General features: G+C 39.6%; 1 protein-coding gene across 5 annotated transcripts in view; it reads right to left on the bottom strand.

Annotated features, from left to right (window-relative positions):
• The window catches only part of mroh1 (maestro heat-like repeat family member 1), a 46,956-nt gene that overhangs the window by 11,988 nt on the left and 17,096 nt on the right, over window positions 1–17,872 (bottom strand). For 4 of the 5 annotated variants that reach the window (XR_005950203.1, XR_005950204.1, XM_041249159.1 and 1 more), the window contains exons 8-26: window positions 15,945–16,085; window positions 15,207–15,299; window positions 14,512–14,590; window positions 13,983–14,096; window positions 13,479–13,552; window positions 12,071–12,193; window positions 11,198–11,305; window positions 10,884–11,028; window positions 10,459–10,499; window positions 10,209–10,350; window positions 9,791–9,843; window positions 9,492–9,599; window positions 8,537–8,656; window positions 5,662–5,784; window positions 4,028–4,174; window positions 2,852–2,878; window positions 853–975; window positions 545–624; window positions 73–208 (exon numbers count right to left, since the gene is read on the bottom strand). Coding sequence is in view for 3 of the 5 variants with exons in the window: in XM_041249159.1 (XP_041105093.1) it covers window positions 73–208; window positions 545–624; window positions 853–975; window positions 2,852–2,878; window positions 4,028–4,174; window positions 5,662–5,784; window positions 8,537–8,656; window positions 9,492–9,599; window positions 9,791–9,843; window positions 10,209–10,350; window positions 10,459–10,499; window positions 10,884–11,028; window positions 11,198–11,305; window positions 12,071–12,193; window positions 13,479–13,552; window positions 13,983–14,096; window positions 14,512–14,590; window positions 15,207–15,299; window positions 15,945–16,085 (1,977 nt within the window). In the remaining 2 variants the exon portion in view is untranslated. The remainder of the gene's footprint in view (window positions 1–72; window positions 209–544; window positions 625–852; window positions 976–2,851; window positions 2,879–4,027; window positions 4,175–5,661; window positions 5,785–8,536; window positions 8,657–9,491; window positions 9,600–9,790; window positions 9,844–10,208; window positions 10,351–10,458; window positions 10,500–10,883; window positions 11,029–11,197; window positions 11,306–12,070; window positions 12,194–13,478; window positions 13,553–13,982; window positions 14,097–14,511; window positions 14,591–15,206; window positions 15,300–15,944; window positions 16,086–17,872) is intronic. The other variant, XM_041249161.1, reaches the window with a different exon arrangement.

Below are 17,872 nucleotides of genomic sequence, written 5' to 3'. Positions count from 1 at the left end.
CTTCAAAGTTCCCCAGTGTGTAAGAAAAAGAGGAAAACATTATTATTAGGATTACATTAATCAAGGAATTACCTCTCTTTGCTGCAAGTCCAAGACTTCGTCATCCTTTCCCTTGTCAATTTCCACAGGGGGGAGGCCAAACACAGTGTTCAGACAGGTCCGGATCATGTCAAAGTTCTCATTCTCACTCAGCACAGGGTCCAGCTTACTGTGACAAGTCAAGGAAAAACCACAGTCCTACTATACATTCTTAGACCTCTTTAAACTCTATTGTAAAAGGGTCAAAGTTAATCCATTTATTGCTATGTTTACTAGTGCAATCTTCCAAGTGGTTGCATTGTTGAACAAAACAGTCTTAGTTTGCTCCCTAATGCTGGAATAATCACTAGTCTGAAAGCGGTATGTGGCTCCTTACTGTTTCAGCCCGTTTCAGACAATGCTATGTTTGGTATTTTCTATTCATTATAGCCACCACTGTCTGAAGTAGGGTATTTGAAGAACCATGCAGTATTACAGTGTGAACAGATTGTTCAAGAAAGGATACACTAAATTGGCGCATGTGATCATAGCCTGCTGGCGAAGTGGAGTCTTCAATACATCTAGTGGTTCAGATTTAATGAAATCCTGTTGGGATTATTATAAAAAAAAAAAACACACACACACACCCAGAGCTATTAAAATTGAGCTCAATGCATTGACCTCACAAACAGCCTGCAGTGTGCACTTACACACTTCAATAGCACCAGCAGGTGGGCTTTTTGTTTTGTTTTGTTTTTTTCTTTGTAACCATTTTCTTTGCAAGTTCTAAAAAGTCCTTGGAAAGAGGTTCTACAGCATGCAAAACACACTCACCAGCATGACACCCAGCAATTCCTGCTTTCGAGGGAAAATGTATTCCTGTCTCCGGGCGCAGACGTTCCCAGCCTGAGCGATCAGACCGATGCTCTTTATCAGGCTCAGCTTCATTGTCAAGTCCTACACATTTCAAAAATAGACAGGTAGTTTTTGCACACCCTGAGCTGGACCCTTTAGACCAAACGAAGGCAAAGCCTTACCTGAAACCCAGTGTTTTTAGGAATGGGACCTGAGGAACGAAGGCTTCAATGACAGCTGAATGGACTGCTGAAAATGGTCAAACTGGAATCTATTGTTGACTTGACAGGAGAGCAAGGCAGGACTTAAAACTAATTCTAAAGACAAAGTGTGGGGGCATGTTTCCAGATCTTTGGGGGTTATTTAATTTGGGGATGGAGAAGAGTGTAAGTTAGTTTAACCCAAAACTGAGCCAAAGTAAAAGTGCTGTAACCAGATGCACCAGCTCCCATCTATACCACCATCAGCACCAGCACCCCCTCCTCCTCCTCCTGCCACAAAGCTTTTCAACCAGACAGCAGGTGTGAGCAGTCAGGCGATAGGCAAGTGCTCCTCACAAAAGGGAAACCCATCAGTTAAAAACTCATCGCAATAAACCAGACAAGCAATTGCTACAAAGTAATTCCAGTACAATCTTAACCAACATGTATTACAATCAATTTGGAGATCTCAAATGTTCCTGTAAGAAAAAGGAACAGCTGATGGTAAACATGTATTTCATATTTTGTTTATGTTTTCATCACAATGAGTAAAATGCAGAACATCTTTGCACATGTTTTCAGTTCTGCCCTTGCAGGAGCACTATTGAGAAGGACAGACAGCATGGAGCAGATGAGTTGTGTCTGGGAAACATTATTCAGAGTGTTCAGTTGAAGCAGAATGCTGAAATCTCCACAAGGTATATTTTATTCTTCACTAAAATCTAAAACGTGTGTGCTGGTTTTTTTTTTTTTTTTTATCCAGGAAAATTAAGAAAATATTTTAGGTAAAATTTACTGGATGAAATCTTTACTGGATTATTTTGTTAGCTTGTTAGAGGGAATGTTTTATTGTATGTTTTAGTAAGCTAATAAATCACCTCTGTGTAGGGTTACCAAGCTTTTCAACTCACATCACAATGAATTCTGGTACGGGTTATGTGTCTCAGGTACTTTTCACAGCATGACTACACTTACCAGAATGCACTGCGGTGCAAGATGAAAAGCGTGAAGTGTGAAACTATCCTCGTGTACATGTAGTCATATAGTAACCCTATCCCTGTGGAAAAACAGCAGCAAAGGGGGTGGCCAAGGAACATCACTATTCATTTACCACACTGTTCACATCATAAAAACAGAGCGTATGCCTTCTGAGAGTAAACGAATGGACCAAATAAAGACATTGCTGTAATAAAGAACAATTTACAAAAAAGAGGCAACTTTAGGTTAGTAGCAAAGAGTGAAATTTGTAATTGATTGGGTTAGTCAAACAGTAAAACGGACTTTCTTTCCAGCGCAACTATCTGAGCTGCATGAAATGTCTTCCTCTCTGCAAGCCCTTTGGGAGTTTATTCTCAATCTACTGGCTCTGCTTCAGAGACCTGGTGGAACAACAGAGCCTTAACGCATTACTGATGAGTCATTTTGTATTTTTTTTTTATTATTCAATTTATATTGGAAGAGTGCATCCTATCTTGTTATTGAGCTCCCAAGTAACAAGCAAGACAGTCACTGGGATTCTCATTCGCACTACATTTTCCCCAAAGACCAAGACAATCCTTTGTGAACAGCTGCACGCTGCCTCTGATTCGCACTTCTACGCTGTGTGAAAGACCTGCAGACAGCATAGCTAATGGGTTCTTCAGAAAGGGAATTTGATGCAGCTCAGAAGGTGCCTACCTGCTTCAGATCCCGCTAGCCTCACACCAAGATTTAGAAAGCAATTGATAAGAGATTTAGATTGTAATGAAAACAAGCATATGCATTTCCTGTCACTGTACCTTGGTCTCTACTTTTATCCCCAGAACCTGCACAACATAAAAGTGACAAGCAGTTTACAATTCACAATTCACATTTATTTTTATTTTTTTTCACAAAAATGTGCAAGCTACAGTGTTTAAATAGTAAAATGGCAATTTAATTTCCAGATTTTAAACAATGTTGTAAATCCCACTAACTTTGCATTTTGTATTTTTTTGCTTAACTTAAAAGGGGCTTCCTTTGGCATATTGCACAGAAATGTTCATTCTTCTTGCATTTAACAAATAACAGGTAGTGAACATTGTTTAGTACGTCACACTTTTACAACCGCATGCATATTATAGTGGAACCTCTTGGACGTTATTCCCCCACTGACAGTTGTTAGAATATATAGCCAAACTGCTTTCTAATTCTTTGCGCTGTGGATACTAGCAAACTAACCAAATACAGCCTCTTTAGTGTCCCAGTTACATTACAAAGAGACTCTCAGTGTTTAATATGCAAACCATGCTGATGTCATTACCATGACCAGTTTTTACCCTTACCTTCTGCTACAACAACAAGGCTCCCTGTTACAACAGATGAACAGCAAGACTCAGCAACGGGCACTTTGCAGGCTGTCTAAGAAATTTCTCGATTCATCTAACCTCATGTTTTTGGTTTGTACAATGTGCGATTCCATTCAAACAAGAGTTCAGGGTTTGGTAACAGATTTAAAACCAATCACTGGGATTGGGGGGTGGGGGTGTTGCATAACAAAAAACAACAACATTCTTAACATTTGCACTCAAGGAAATGTATTTTTATCAAGAACTGTCTGCAAGGGGAACACTGCAATGGATTCTTCTTGCAAGATACCCGATTCGCTGGTGTGGAGAACAGAAAAATACACATCTGGTTTCACAGACCCTGATAAGCACTAGGTTAACTTTGGTGAAACGGTTTCACAGACCCTGATCAGCACTAGGTTAACTTTGGTGACCAACCCACTGCGGATTGTTGATCATGAGGCATGCTTTTATATATATATATATATATATATATATATATATATATATATATATATATATATATATACACATACATACATACATACACACATACACAGGCCCTGAAGAACACACAGCGCCCCCTGTATCAGGGAACAGGAACTCCACTCATGGTTCCAGTCTCCATTGAACACACGCGTTCCCTACCTTGGTGTTGAAGTGTTTGCTGATGCTGTGCAGAATGTCGGGCTCAATCCTGCCAAGTATTTGGTCCTCAGGGCCGTGTAGCGCAACATATCCATAGCACAAAATGAGCGTGCTCTTCAGCTTCTCGATGTCCATGTCATTCTTGTCCTAACAACAAGAGACACGTTCATAGATAGATATTGCATGGCTATTAACAGTTGTATCAGGGGCAAAATCATTTTGTAATAAAAAAAAATACATACAAAATTTTTAAAAAGTGTAACCGAGGTCAAAAAGGTTTTTGAAGGACAATATTTGTGACTATAGTCACTGAGCAGATCTAATGCAAATTATTCACAATCCTGCAATTAACAAGTTGTTGGTTGAATTCAATGTTATACAAACCTTATAGGAAGTTTTAGTATACTGGTAATAAGAGGTTAAATCTGTTAAAAATGATTTTCCTTTCTGCTACATTAAGTGCATTCTAAACTCCTAATGTAGTTCTACAAAAAGGACACTAGGAGGAGACAGCAACCCCCACCCTACCAAAAAACTAAATAAGCAGAATGTTGTTTTTTGCAGGTATCTGCATGAGAATTTTGTTTTACAGAAACCAGGCTGGCCATTTGCATTTGAGCTACATTTCAACAGGCAATAGTGTCACACATATTGCACTGCAGGGTTCTCCCCAGGCCTTTTCAGGCTGTCGCCACCCGGCTCAAAAAACCCGATCTGCCCGTCCTGCAGATGCTACTGTGCCTTTAATAGTAAGGATTGACTGTGCGTCTAGCCAACTAGATCACTTGCATGTTGCTGGGTGATGAAAAAACAAAACAAAACAAAAAAAACTATTGGAACCACATGATAGCCGTGTTACTTCTTGACACAACATTTAACCAGTCAGAGAGTTGAAGGGGCGGGTTTTCTGTGTTAAGCTCTTTGAGAGGCTAAAACGTTAAAAATGACTGCTAAAAAAATAACCAGTTATTTTCAAACGCTTGTCAGGTGACATACAAATGCTTAAGTGCAGAGGTGTTGGATTATTACCCTGCGGTTTCGTGCAACAGTTCTGATGGTGACCAAAATGTGAGTACTGTTGTGTAAAAAAAAAAAATATATAAGGTTAAAATAAACAGCTGCATTCAAAAAATATAGAACAGCGAAAAACAAAAATAGATGTGCATTAACAAAATGCCCTGAAAACTGAACAAAGAAAACAATTTAAATGAAGCAATAAGCTCAATAATTAAGCTAAAAAGGAAGTGAAAAGGTTTCAGTTTTTTTTGTGAACTCCAATAACCCTACATTACCTTTCCCCAGTCAAATTGTAGAGTGCCTGAATCAGTACGGTCATTTAACACAATGAAAAAGAACATTTAGCTTAGAAAAAAGCGAACCAGATATAGTCACAAAAGGCAACACATTATTCAAATTCTTTGTTGTATTATATAGTTATGGTAAGGCAAGTTTACTTTTCCGTTAAAAGTGCTCCCGGCTATAATGGTCTACCGCCCGGCTGTAAAGAATTCCTGGGGAGAACCCTGACTGTAAAACATCCTTTCTTATTGAGGATAACCCAACTGTTAAATTACCATAAAAGGCCCAGTTTCTTTCCAGTTTTATAGCTGAGAGAAGTCCAAAGAGCAACCTACCTTAAGAAGGCCAAATATTCCTGAAGCTTTCCTGAAGATGTCAGACTTCCCAAAATCAGCAAGTTTTTCCAAAGTTTCATCAAGGTGGCTACTGGCACACAGTCCAATACCGACTGCGATTCCCTAAAAAAGTATTTCCAAATGATGCAACCCACAGACAATATTTTTCCATATTCCACATGATCACACACACCTGTGTTGGCTCCACAAGCAGCCTACACATGACAAGCATTTTCAGAGAGTTTGTGAGCAACAAAAGAAACTTATCACTACTATAATACATGTATTCTTGAAAACAAATAAGGTATATAAACGATGGACATTGACAAAACGTTTTTGGTTTCTTTTTTAATCACTCAAACATTCATCCTTGACCATGATACACTTGTGTGACTATCACTGAAGCATATGCACTTAATCACCTAATTAGTTAGACGGTTGATTGGACACTGGAAATGGAGTGATTTCAGCTGTTGAATTGCAAAGCTAAATAAAAGCAATAAAGAAAATCACCAAAAAAAAGAAAGAAAAAAAAACAGAGCAGCGCCTTCATGCAATCATGTTGGAGGCTGGACTAGGGCAGCATACTGTGGCTCGCCGTCTTGGGAGCTCACAGCCAGCAATTTCAAACCTGGCGAGACGGTATAACCAGACACACTCTGTCAATGACAGGCCACAAACTGGGAGACCAAGAGTCACAACAGCTGCCCAAGATCGACGGATCATTTTGCAGCATCTTCGTGATGTCAATTGTTAATCAGCACAATACAAAGTCACTGCACCTGCTCTAAAACAGATTGTCATTTTTTGATCACATCTAGAGAATTTTATCAAAATATAAGTGATACATTTCTTTTGATGCTCAATACAGTATGGAGTTACATTGATTTCTAAGACAAACAGGGTTTAGAATGCAGATGAAAAAACAGTATCTGCAAGAGAAAGAGCCTGCTCTGTAATCCAGCTATCACAAGACCCTTCATTTCAATACGCAATGCATCTGGGCAACTAAAGGACTAAAGCACACCGTCCTCTTGAAGCTATTTAAACAGTGCATTAACCATGGAACACTACAAAAGAACAAAAAACATACATTCATGGTATAAACTATGCTTTCCGATGGGGTCTCAAAATATTGTATGATGGCAGTTTCAAATCTTACATTTTCAGAAATGCCACACTTTATATTGAGCAAACATGGAAAATAGTAGAAAACAATTGTCTAATATTAAAACCGGTAACACTATTCGCTATTCTTGAAGTAATACTAAATGAAAATTACAACATTCTGTGACAAAAGTTTAAACTAAAACTTTTTCAAATGAAGACATAAGACATCTAGTCTAAATGTTTGTTTGTCAAATAGTTGTATGTTTCTTTTAGTGATGGTATACAGCATATACTACCATTGACAGTCTTCTAGTTATGGATGGTCTATCAATGTTTGTATTTGGACACAAACATTTTGCAATAATACTAGGTAATAAGCATAATCATAGCCATAACATTCTGAAATTCTCTGGTTTTGATATCTTTACTCTGGATGAGACTGTAAGAAAACAAGCATGCGGGATTAACGATCAATCAGCGCCCAGCCACCTGACATAAAAGGAGGCCTCTGCTTCTCATTTGAGAGGAGGGAGCTGAGGAAGCAGGTTGGTGTTTGTGGGTTTTTTTTTTTGTTTTTTTTTTCTAATTTATCAAAAAAAAAAAAAAAAAAACGCTGCAGTACTGCTCCGAGCCTCCTCGCTATATCCCACTTCTTACACCAAATGTGGCAGGCTGGTGAGGGGCTAGAGGCCCAGAGACAGACTGCAGTTCAAAAAAAAAATATATATTATAAATTAACACAAAATAAAAGGGCACAATGGCAAAATAACAGCTATTCAAACACAAATAAAGTAAAAACAAAACTCACAAAAATAAAGGTTTCCAGGCTGGGCAATGCCTTCACTGGATTCACAAATACAAAAAACCAACAAACACCAACCTGCTTCCTCAGCTCCCTCCTCTCAAATGAGAAGCAGAGGCCTCCTTTTATGTCAGGTGGCTGGGCGCTGATTGATCGTTAATTAACCTAATCAACTAATCAACCCCAGCCACCTGAAAATAATAAACCCAGGCAGGTAGGGGAAATTAACGCCATCCCTGCCAATTTAAAAAGGGCAGAGCTTTGCTCTGCCACAGGTACACATTTGGAAGACAAGAGAACTGTATGTGCTTTACCTCTCTCTCAATGAGGTCACTATGCAGTGCGGTGTGCTTTATCTCTCTCTCAATGAGGTCACTATGCAGTGCGGTGTGCTTCACCTCTCTCAATGGGGTCACTATGCAGTGCGGTGTGCTTTACCTCTCTCAATGGGGTCACTATGCAGTGCGGTGTGCTTTACCTCTCTCAATGGGGTCACTATGCAGTGCGGTGTGCTTTACCTCTCTCAATGGGGTCACTATGCAGTGCGGTGTGCTTTACCTCTCTCAATGGGGTCACTATGCAGTGCGGTGTGCTTTGTGCGGTGTGCTTCACTATGCAGTGCGGTGTGCTTTGCTGTAGTGTTGGTTGTGCTTCACTCTCAATGTCACTATGCAGTGCGGTGTGCTTTGCTGTAGTGTTTGGTTGTGCTTCACCTCTCTCAATGTCACTATGCAGTGCGGTGTGCTTTGCTGTAGTGTTTGGTTGTGCTTCACCTCTCTCTCAATGAGGTCACTATGCAGTGCGGTGTGCTTTGCTGTAGTGTTTGGTTGTGCTTCACCTCTCTCAATGTCACTATGCAGTGCGGTGTGCTTTGCTGTAGTGTTTGGTTGTGCTTCACCTCTCTCTCAATGAGGTCACTATGCAGTGCGGTGTGCTTTGCTGTAGTGTTTGGTTGTACTTTACCTCTCTCTCGATGAGGTCACTATGGCGTGCGATCACCAGTATCTCATGCAGCTGTGTCCGAACCACATCTTTGTTGAAGGACTGCCGGAGAGTCACTCCAATACACTTGTAGAGGAAACTCTGTGGTTTCAAAATAAAGTCTATGAATACCGGATTCTTCAATACGAATGTACAGTTTTTCCTCGTTATTTCTCTACCATTAAATTAAATACCAAATACATTTCTTTGAAAAAAACAAAAACAGAACACAAGCTGTAGTTACGTAATTTGATACATTCTAAAAAATTGATATTTCTTCACAGATTTCTTCTTTCTTTAAATGATTAGTTTTGGCTACAAACGGCTGTGTTCTGTTTTGAGGACAGTTTAGTTAGACACGCCCGTAATCAGAGCAGTGAAATTTCATGCTGGCTGTGAAGCTCAATACATAGAAAACTGAGCTTTATCATCACTGCTGGTGATGTTTCATTTTTACAAGAATGTTTCATTTTTAGGCTTCAGTTTCGTATTTTATATTGCAGTGTCATAAAAGCATCTGATGGGCTATATTTGCAGAATTAAGTATTTGCATTTAGACTTTTGCAGTAAACAAAATAGTAAGTTATCATAACAATAGTTAGAGAACATTTAAATAACAAGTTAAAATGCCAGTTAAACACACAAAGAATCCCTAAAAAAAAGTATTTCCAAATGCTGTAACCCACAGACAATACTTTTACAACCTTCAAATGATCATACCAATCTGTGTGGGCTCTACAAGCAGCATATATTTTACAGTAGAGGACAGTGGCACTTCATGGGTTAAAACAGTAACACATCAAATATCAACGACAGTGAAATAGTGACGAGCCTCGATACAGTACAGTAATTGACCACTTCACCGTGAACAAGGCTTTACCTGGAAAAAAACCACAAGGGAGCATCTCACTGCCACTGCATGTAAAAAGAGCCTCACCTTCTCTTCCAAGAAGAGGTTGTAGCTGGGGAGGTATTTGGTCATCTCCATTACCAGCCCACAGGTCCATCTGTCATCGGAAATGGCCACCACAGTTTTGGACAAGAACTGCAGTAAAACAATAAAAGAGAACTACTTTGACACAGGTACTGTGCACCAAAATTAGGACGAGAAACAAAAAAAAACCCCAGTAGTGTCAAGTTACAAATCACTGGCCTTGGCTCATGTGCCTGCTACTAGCTGAGATGTTTCGAGACTCCTTAATCTCCATCAATTCCAAGGTTTAAGCCCTCATGTACCTCAAGCAGGCTTTCCTCCCACTTCTTCATATCTATTGATTCGACAGTTGATTCTGAAAACAATTAAAATAAGACACAACAAGCTAGTTAAAAATTGGGACAGTATTATTATTTAAAAACACAACAGAGGTCCTTAGATAGACAGGCGGCACAATGTGCAATGATGAAGCAGAGCCCATAAACACTAAGGGCCCATTCATAATCCACTGGCAGTCAGTGGAGTCTTACAATGGCTATACAGATATATATACTGGAGAGAGAAAACTGGACACAATCAAAATCATTTTCGGGAAATACCAAAAAAAAGTAAGGTTTTCCACATACTGGAAGGGTTGATTGTACAGTGCCTTTTGATGGCTGTTATATATGTATATATGGACTGAGAGAAACAAAGGTGCCCTGATGGATCAGCCGTTACCTTCAAGGTACTGCCCTAACGCAGGGATCTCTTCTCCCCATAGCCTCTCTGTGTTTGAATGGATGTTGGGGCCCAAGACTCCGAGCAGGTTAAGAGATGGGGCACCGCGACCTCGGCCTCGGAATGGGAAAGAGGCATTGACCTGCAGAGCAGAAACACCCACACCCAGTTACTGTGCGGATCACAGTCGTCATCATAACTTTTATAACACCAATAAGACATTTCAACGCGTAAGAGTGCTTCTACTTACCAGCAGCCTTGTCATCAGTACATACGGTGTAGGAAGACTAACTGAAAGACACAAAATGAGACCTGAATGCAGGAACAAAATAACCAGACTATTACAGTATCAGAAATAACATTTTAAAATTAAATAAATGAATAAGTAAATAAATAAATATGAAAGGTCTCAGTTAATAATGTAGAATATGTGGCAGTAGATACCTTTTGTAAATAAGTTGGTTTGGGGTGACCAAAAAAAAAAAAAAAAAAAAAAAAAAAACAAAAAAAAAAAAAAAAAAAAAACACGAACAAAATTTAAAAAATAACACACACACACTACAGTGCCATACATGGCCCTGGAGCAAAGGAGCAGTAAAACAAATGCTCATTACAATTATCATCTATCCTGTCTCTGGTGAGAGTTGAATTACCAGTAGATCTCATTGCACAAACCTTGCCCATTGAAATCAATCATGAAGCTGGTGTCCTTTGCTGATTTCTTCTTGTTACCCAGCAAAATGAGACTCTTGCACAGAGGTGTCATAGCATTGGTGTACTGCACTGGTGTCATATACTCAAGCAAGCCTGGCCATAGGATCTGATAGAAAAAGAAGGAGAGACACACTACAGTACAATTGGTGCAACTCCTAATGAAACCAGGAATGGACTGAACTGAAATGCAATGGGGGGCTTTTTTCCATCCTCAATATTTGAAAAACAACTTGCCAAAAACATTATAAAAATGGCAGTCAAAGAGAAGGCCTTACATCAGCCATCCTTCCCACGGTGGTAGTAAACAGGTGTAGGGTGTTCTCACACATGCCCCGGAGAGATTCGTTAGTAACATCCTCTGGGTCCGAGGGTAGACGGTTGCGCTGAAATAAAAACAGAAATAATGAGCAGAACTGAACACGAATCTACTTCCATCTGACAAATCACACTCGGGATGGAAAGAAGACTCCCGTTGCTTAGCAGTTTGATCCACTCCTGCTTTTACTAAAAGTTTAAATCACAGACCTGAGATCGTTACCTATGTACTGGGGCTAATCAATCTCGTAGTAAAACCTGGAATGGGTGAATCTGCTATGCAACACAAGTCTATTTGTTTTACTTTTTTTTTAGGATAGAAAAAATAACAACTCACATTTCGGTTCACAAGCAACAGGCATGCGATTTTGATCCCCACATTACAGATCACAGTTGCTTTCAGGTTTGTCTGCACTGCAGTGCCCCTCCAGCTCATGTGGTAGACTGATCAGTGCAGAGTGGATTACTTACATTCACGCTGTCGAGGAGGGAGCAGTGTGTGATACACCGATCAGTGCAGAGTGGATTACTGTACGTTCACACTGTCGGAGGGAGCGATCAGTGCAGAGTGGATTACTGTACGTTCACACTGTCGGAGGGAGCAGTGTGTGATACACTGATCAGTGCGGAGTGGATTACTGTACATTCACACTGTCGAGGAGGGAGCAGTGTGTGATACACCGATCAGTGCAGAGTGGATTACTGTACGTTCACACTGTCGGAGGGAGCAGTGTGTGATACACTGATCAGTGCGGAGTGGATTACTGTACATTCACACTGTCGAGGAGGGAGCAGTGTGTGATACACTGATCAATGCAGAGAGAATTACTTACATTCACACTGTCGGGGAGGGCGCAGTGTTGGACGATGTACTTCACAAGCACATCTCCACCCTCCAGCTCCAGGTATCCATGATGGGCCATAGCGCTGATAACCTGAACTATCACTTTCTTCACCTGTGGAGTGGATCAAAGGATCCGACGAGAAAAAAAAAAACAAGTGTCATTCTACATAGAAGATGGCAGTAAGGGCAACATCTAGTAGGTGAAAGATTATCAAAGGTTCATATTAGCCAAGTAAGAAAAACTTTTTTCTTTTTCTTAAAAGCAACAAATCAGACAACACGTTTGCAACAGGAAAAAATACATGTAATAAACGACATACAAATAGTGTAGTCAACTTGCAGATATGTACAATAAGAACTGAATGAATGCAGGAAGTACAAATGCAATGACAGCACTAACTACTTATTTTCAGAAGCACTTTGTTGGTGACAGTTGGTGTTGGTGCTCAGTTTGTGTAACAGATTTTTTTTTTTTTTTTTTTAACATTAAAAGGCCCTCAAACGAAACTGCTTTTCTATATGCAATAGCACTGCCTTCCACATTCCTCGGGGTAAGAAAGATCAAGTCGGTTCGTTCCAGCAGCAAAGCTTTGCAAACCATTGCACCAAGAACTCTGGTTTCACGTTACCTTGTTGCTGTGTCCTGTGTAATGTTACCTTGTTGCTGTGCCCTGCGTAATGTTACCTTGTTGCTGTGTCCTGTGTAATGTTACCTTGTTGCTGTGCCCTGCGTAATGTTACCTTGTTGCTGTTGTCCTGCGTAATGTTACCTTGTTGCTGTGTCCTGCGTAATGTTACCTTGTTGCTGTGTCCTGCGTAATGTTACCTTGTTGCTGTGTCCTGCGTAATGTTACCTTGTTGCTGTTGTCCTGCGTAATGTTACCTTGTTGCTGTGTCCTGCGTAATGTTACCTTGTTGCTGTGCCCTGCGTAATGTTACCTTGTTGCTGTGTCCTGCGTAATGTTACCTTGTTGCTGTGTCCTGCGTAATGTTACCTTGTTGCTGTGTCCTGTGTAATGTTACCTTGTTGCTGTGCCCTGCGTAATGTTACCTTGTTGCTGTTGTCCTGCGTAATGTTACCTTGTTGCTGTGTCCTGCGTAATGTTACCTTGTTGCTGTTGTCCTGCGTAATGTTACCTTGTTGCTGTTGTCCTGCGTAATGTTACCTTGTTGCTGTTGTCCTGCGTAATGTTACCTTGTTGCTGTTGTCCTGCGTAATGTTACCTTGTTGCTGTTGTCCTGCGTAATGTTACCTTGTTGCTGTGTCCTGCGTAATGTTACCTTGTTGCTGTTGTCCTGCGTAATGTTACCTTGTTGCTGTTGTCCTGCGTAATGTTACCTTGTTGCTGTTGTCCTGCGTAATGTTACCTTGTTGCTGTTGTCCTGCGTAATGTTACCTTGTTGCTGTTGTCCTGCAGTGGTTGCCTCATAGTGGCAAGGACCAGGGGCTTCTTCATCTCCATTATAGAAGCTGAAAAGAAAAGACAAAAAATATATATTTAAAATGTATATCTTTTTTTTTTTTTTTTATCTGTCCGAGCCTAATCTGTGTAAACTTTATGTGAATGTAACCCTAGCAGGGATCGTCATTGAGCAGTATTTGCAACACGTGCCACACCATTTGGTAAAACGTGACATTTGCAAACGTTAAAAGGCTTTTTCCATGGTTATGGTACCAATATGATACGTTTAATACTGGCTTGCCATAGCTTACCTGTGCTTTACCATGCTTTCAACATGCTTTATTACTCTTTGCTATGATTTTACTATGGTAAACTTTTATCAAATGTACTTAAAATAAAAAGGAAACCTTCAACTTTTATATATATATATACTTTAAACAATATAAGAGAGACAAGAAAAGCAGCGAGATAGGGGAGGAGCTGAAAGCGCATGTGTACTGGTTGAATTGATGAGGTGCCGCAGCACTGACAGGCTCCCTATTCGATTGCGCTCGTTGCTATTATCCAGTCTTTGGAGCACAAAGCCTGTCAAGCGGTCAGGAAAAGTATTCGCTGTTGAAAGGAGAGAAAAAAAAAAACCCAGTCAACACTTGTCATAGGAGAGTGTATTTCCCTGTTTAAATGGAATGTCTGTTTAGATTAAATCATTCTCAGAATACAGCACGTGTGCAAATCTACTGTGAAACATCCTTCATTAATTAAAGATTACTAAACCACTATACGGGCACATACTGTATGTAAACCTTAGTGATCTTTTTTCATATATAAAATAAGTTCCAAACATTTCTTTTAAGTAACAAACACACTCCAGACAGTAAAACATGCAGTTCCTAAAGTGATTGTGAATGACTGCCTGCTACACTGTGATTTAGGCACATGACTTTGTACAAACAGCCCTGTCAGCTGACTATGACTAAGCATCACATGCATGTGCCTGAATGACTGAACTAAGAGCTGAACAGCATACCTAGGATGCTGAAGCAGCGCAGGATCTCATTATGGTTTTTCACAGTTGGTGGATTGTTATAGTCCACAGGAGCACAGACCTAAAGGAGAAACTGAATTACTGATTCATGTCCAACAATGGCCACCACTGTTTTAGACAAGAACTGGGGTTAAAAAAAACAAAAGACAACTACTTTGGAAACAGACACTTTGCACCACCATTGGCACAACAAACACAAAAAATAGAAGTTACACTCTACAACTCACTGGCTCAGAGTGACTGCTATTGAATTAGTACAACAGAACACAATAATATTTCATTTGATTTTTCCTCAAAGCAAATCCCCCACACCATATATATCTATGTATGTACGTATGCATAGATGTATGCATGCCTGCATGAATGCTTGAATAAACACATAGTTGCATGTATTTTTTTAGTAGTAAAACAGCAAGATCAGTATTGGCTACTTTTTCATAAACCAGGACGACCGCTTCCAACACCTATACCTGAATCTCTCTGCATCGGAAGCGTGTTCCACTGCCCGAGCCATGCATTACCTTGTGTAGGTGTGTGTGTGTGCGTGAACTAATCATGAAATCGTGCATGAATAAGTCTGGTGCAAGCTCAGTATAGTTATTCATGATACAGTATAGGCAGGCTTCATTAAAAAAGAAAAACACAATTCCCACAGGTCACAGTGAATAAACAGTTACCTGCTGGTGCATGGCACCCAGTAGATTATCAAGCTGTGTCTCCAGCAAGCGACTGCCCATATTCACAGAGGCATCCAAAACCTGACACAGGCTCTAAATAAAAGACAGCACAGCCACAGATCATTGATACAGGACGGAATCATCTGAAACACACATTCTACCAAGAAAAACCCTTTACCAAGCTGCATCTTCACACAGTAACGCGCCACATAGAATGGTATGTTTGGATCTGCCTTCGTCCTGATCTTAGGAAAAAAACTCAGTCATAAGTAGTGAAACTTTGTAGCAATTAAAAAACAATACGTCTTTTCCTACAACAAAACCTATCAATATTGGATATTAAAAGCAGTAACCCGAGGACTAACACACAACGAACAGATGGCTTACCTGGAAGCGAATGGAGGCGGTTCTACACAGTGATCGTTTCAGTAATACATTCAGCTTACAGTACTCAAGGGGAAGGGTAACTAGATAAAGGTGTATTTCTTCACTGCTACTGCAGACCAATGTCCTGTGAAACAATGGGAATGGCCTTTGTATGGCCCCACGTCGTCTTGAAATGGTTTTTGGAAATGAAGCACCACTCTACTCCACAGCATGACAAGGTGCTGGCAGGTGGGATTTGGTGCATGCAAACACAAAGCAGGACTGGCCATCAAAGGAACATGCAGCACCTAGTAAGCCAGCAACACCTCATTCCTAATGGAAGAAACAGTGTCTCAGTAGACAGAAAAATACCTTGCTAATGATGTAGTGCTCTGTATTCTTCTTGTACAGAGACAGGATGGCTGGGATCAGTCTGGGCAGCTGCTCCTCCAGCTTATCATGGGCCATCAGGTGACTCATAGGGCCCAGAGCTTCAACCACAGTCAGTCTCAGCTGTATATATTAAAAAAAGAAGTCAAATCCTTTAAAACTGTATACAGTAGTCTATGAAAAAAAAAACAGCAACTTCAACACCTTCAGGATCGAGGAAAAACTTGACTAAGGCAAAGATTTTAAATAAAAATAAATAATGCTTATACTGATATATATATATATATAGATATATAGATATATATATATATATATATATGTAGATAATATATGTATTATATATATATATATATATATATATACATAAATATATATATACATATATATATATATATATATATATATATATATATATATATATATATATATATACATATAATATATATATATATCATATATATGTATATATATAATATATGATATATATATCCTATATATGATATATATGTATATATATATATATATCATATATTATATGGGATATATATGATATATATATATATATATATACATATATATATATATATAATATATATATATATATATATATATATATATATATATATATATATATATATATATATATATATATATATATATATATATATATATATATATATATAAATATACACACACACACACACACACACACACACACACAGAGCCTTGCAAAAGTATTCAGACCCCTGACCAATTCTCTCATATTACTGAATTACAAATGGTACATTGAAATTTCGTTCTGTTCGATATTTTATTTTAAAACACTTAAACTCAAAATCAATTATTGTAAGGTGACATTGGTTTTATGTTGGGAAATATTTTTAAGAAAAATAAACTGAAATATCTTGCTTGCATAAGTATTCAACCCCCACACATTAATATTTGGTAGAGCCACCTTTCGCTGCAATAACAGCTTTAAGTCTTTTGGGGTAAGTATGTACCAGCTTTGCACACAGTGTCGGAGTGATTTTGGCCCATTCTTCTTGGCAGATTTGCTCCAGGTTGTTCAGGTTGGTTGGACGACGCTTGTGGACCTCAATTTTCAAATAGTGCCACAGAGTCTCAATGGGATTGAGATCAGGACTTTGACTGGGCCACTGTAGGACATTCACCTTTTTGTTCTTGAGCCACTCCAATGTTGCTTTGGCCTTGTGCTTGGGATCATTGTCCTGCTGAAAGGTGAATTTCCTCCCAAGCTTCAGTTTTTTAGCGGACTGAAGCAGATTCTCTTGCAGTATTTTCCTGTATTTTGCTCCATCCATTCTTCCTTCAATTGTAACAAGATGCCCAGTCCCTGCTGATGAGAAGCATCCCCACAGCATGATGCTGCCACCACCATACTTCACTGTAGGGATGGTGTGTCTTGAGGCATGGGCAGTGTTAGGTTTGCGCCACACATAGCGCTTTGAGTTTTGGCCAAAAAGCTCTATCTTGGTCTCATCTGACCACAAAACCTTTTCCCACATCGCAGCTGGGTCACTCTCATGCTTTCTGGCAAACTCCAGACGTGCTTTCAGATGGTACTTTTTGAGTAACGGCTTCTTTCTTGCCACCCTCCCATACAGGCCAGTGTTATGCAGAGCTCTTGATATGGTTGACTGGTGCACCATTACTCCACTCCCAGCCACTGAACTCTGTAGCTCCTTCAAAGCGATTGTTGGCCTCTCTGTGGCTTCTCTCACAAGTCTCCTTCTTGTTTGAGCGCTGAGTTTTGAGGGACGGCCTTTTCTTGGCAGTGCCTGGGTGGTGTGATGCAGCTTCCACTTCCTGATTATTGATCCAACTGTGCTCACTGGGATATCCAAACACTTGGATATTATTTTGTACCCTTTCCCTAATCTATGCATTTG

The sequence above is a fragment of the Polyodon spathula genome, chromosome 4 (genome assembly GCF_017654505.1).
Source record: "Polyodon spathula isolate WHYD16114869_AA chromosome 4, ASM1765450v1, whole genome shotgun sequence".
NCBI classification, from domain to species: domain Eukaryota; kingdom Metazoa; phylum Chordata; class Actinopteri; order Acipenseriformes; family Polyodontidae; genus Polyodon; species Polyodon spathula.
This window is presented reverse-complemented; position numbering and strand designations above follow the sequence as displayed.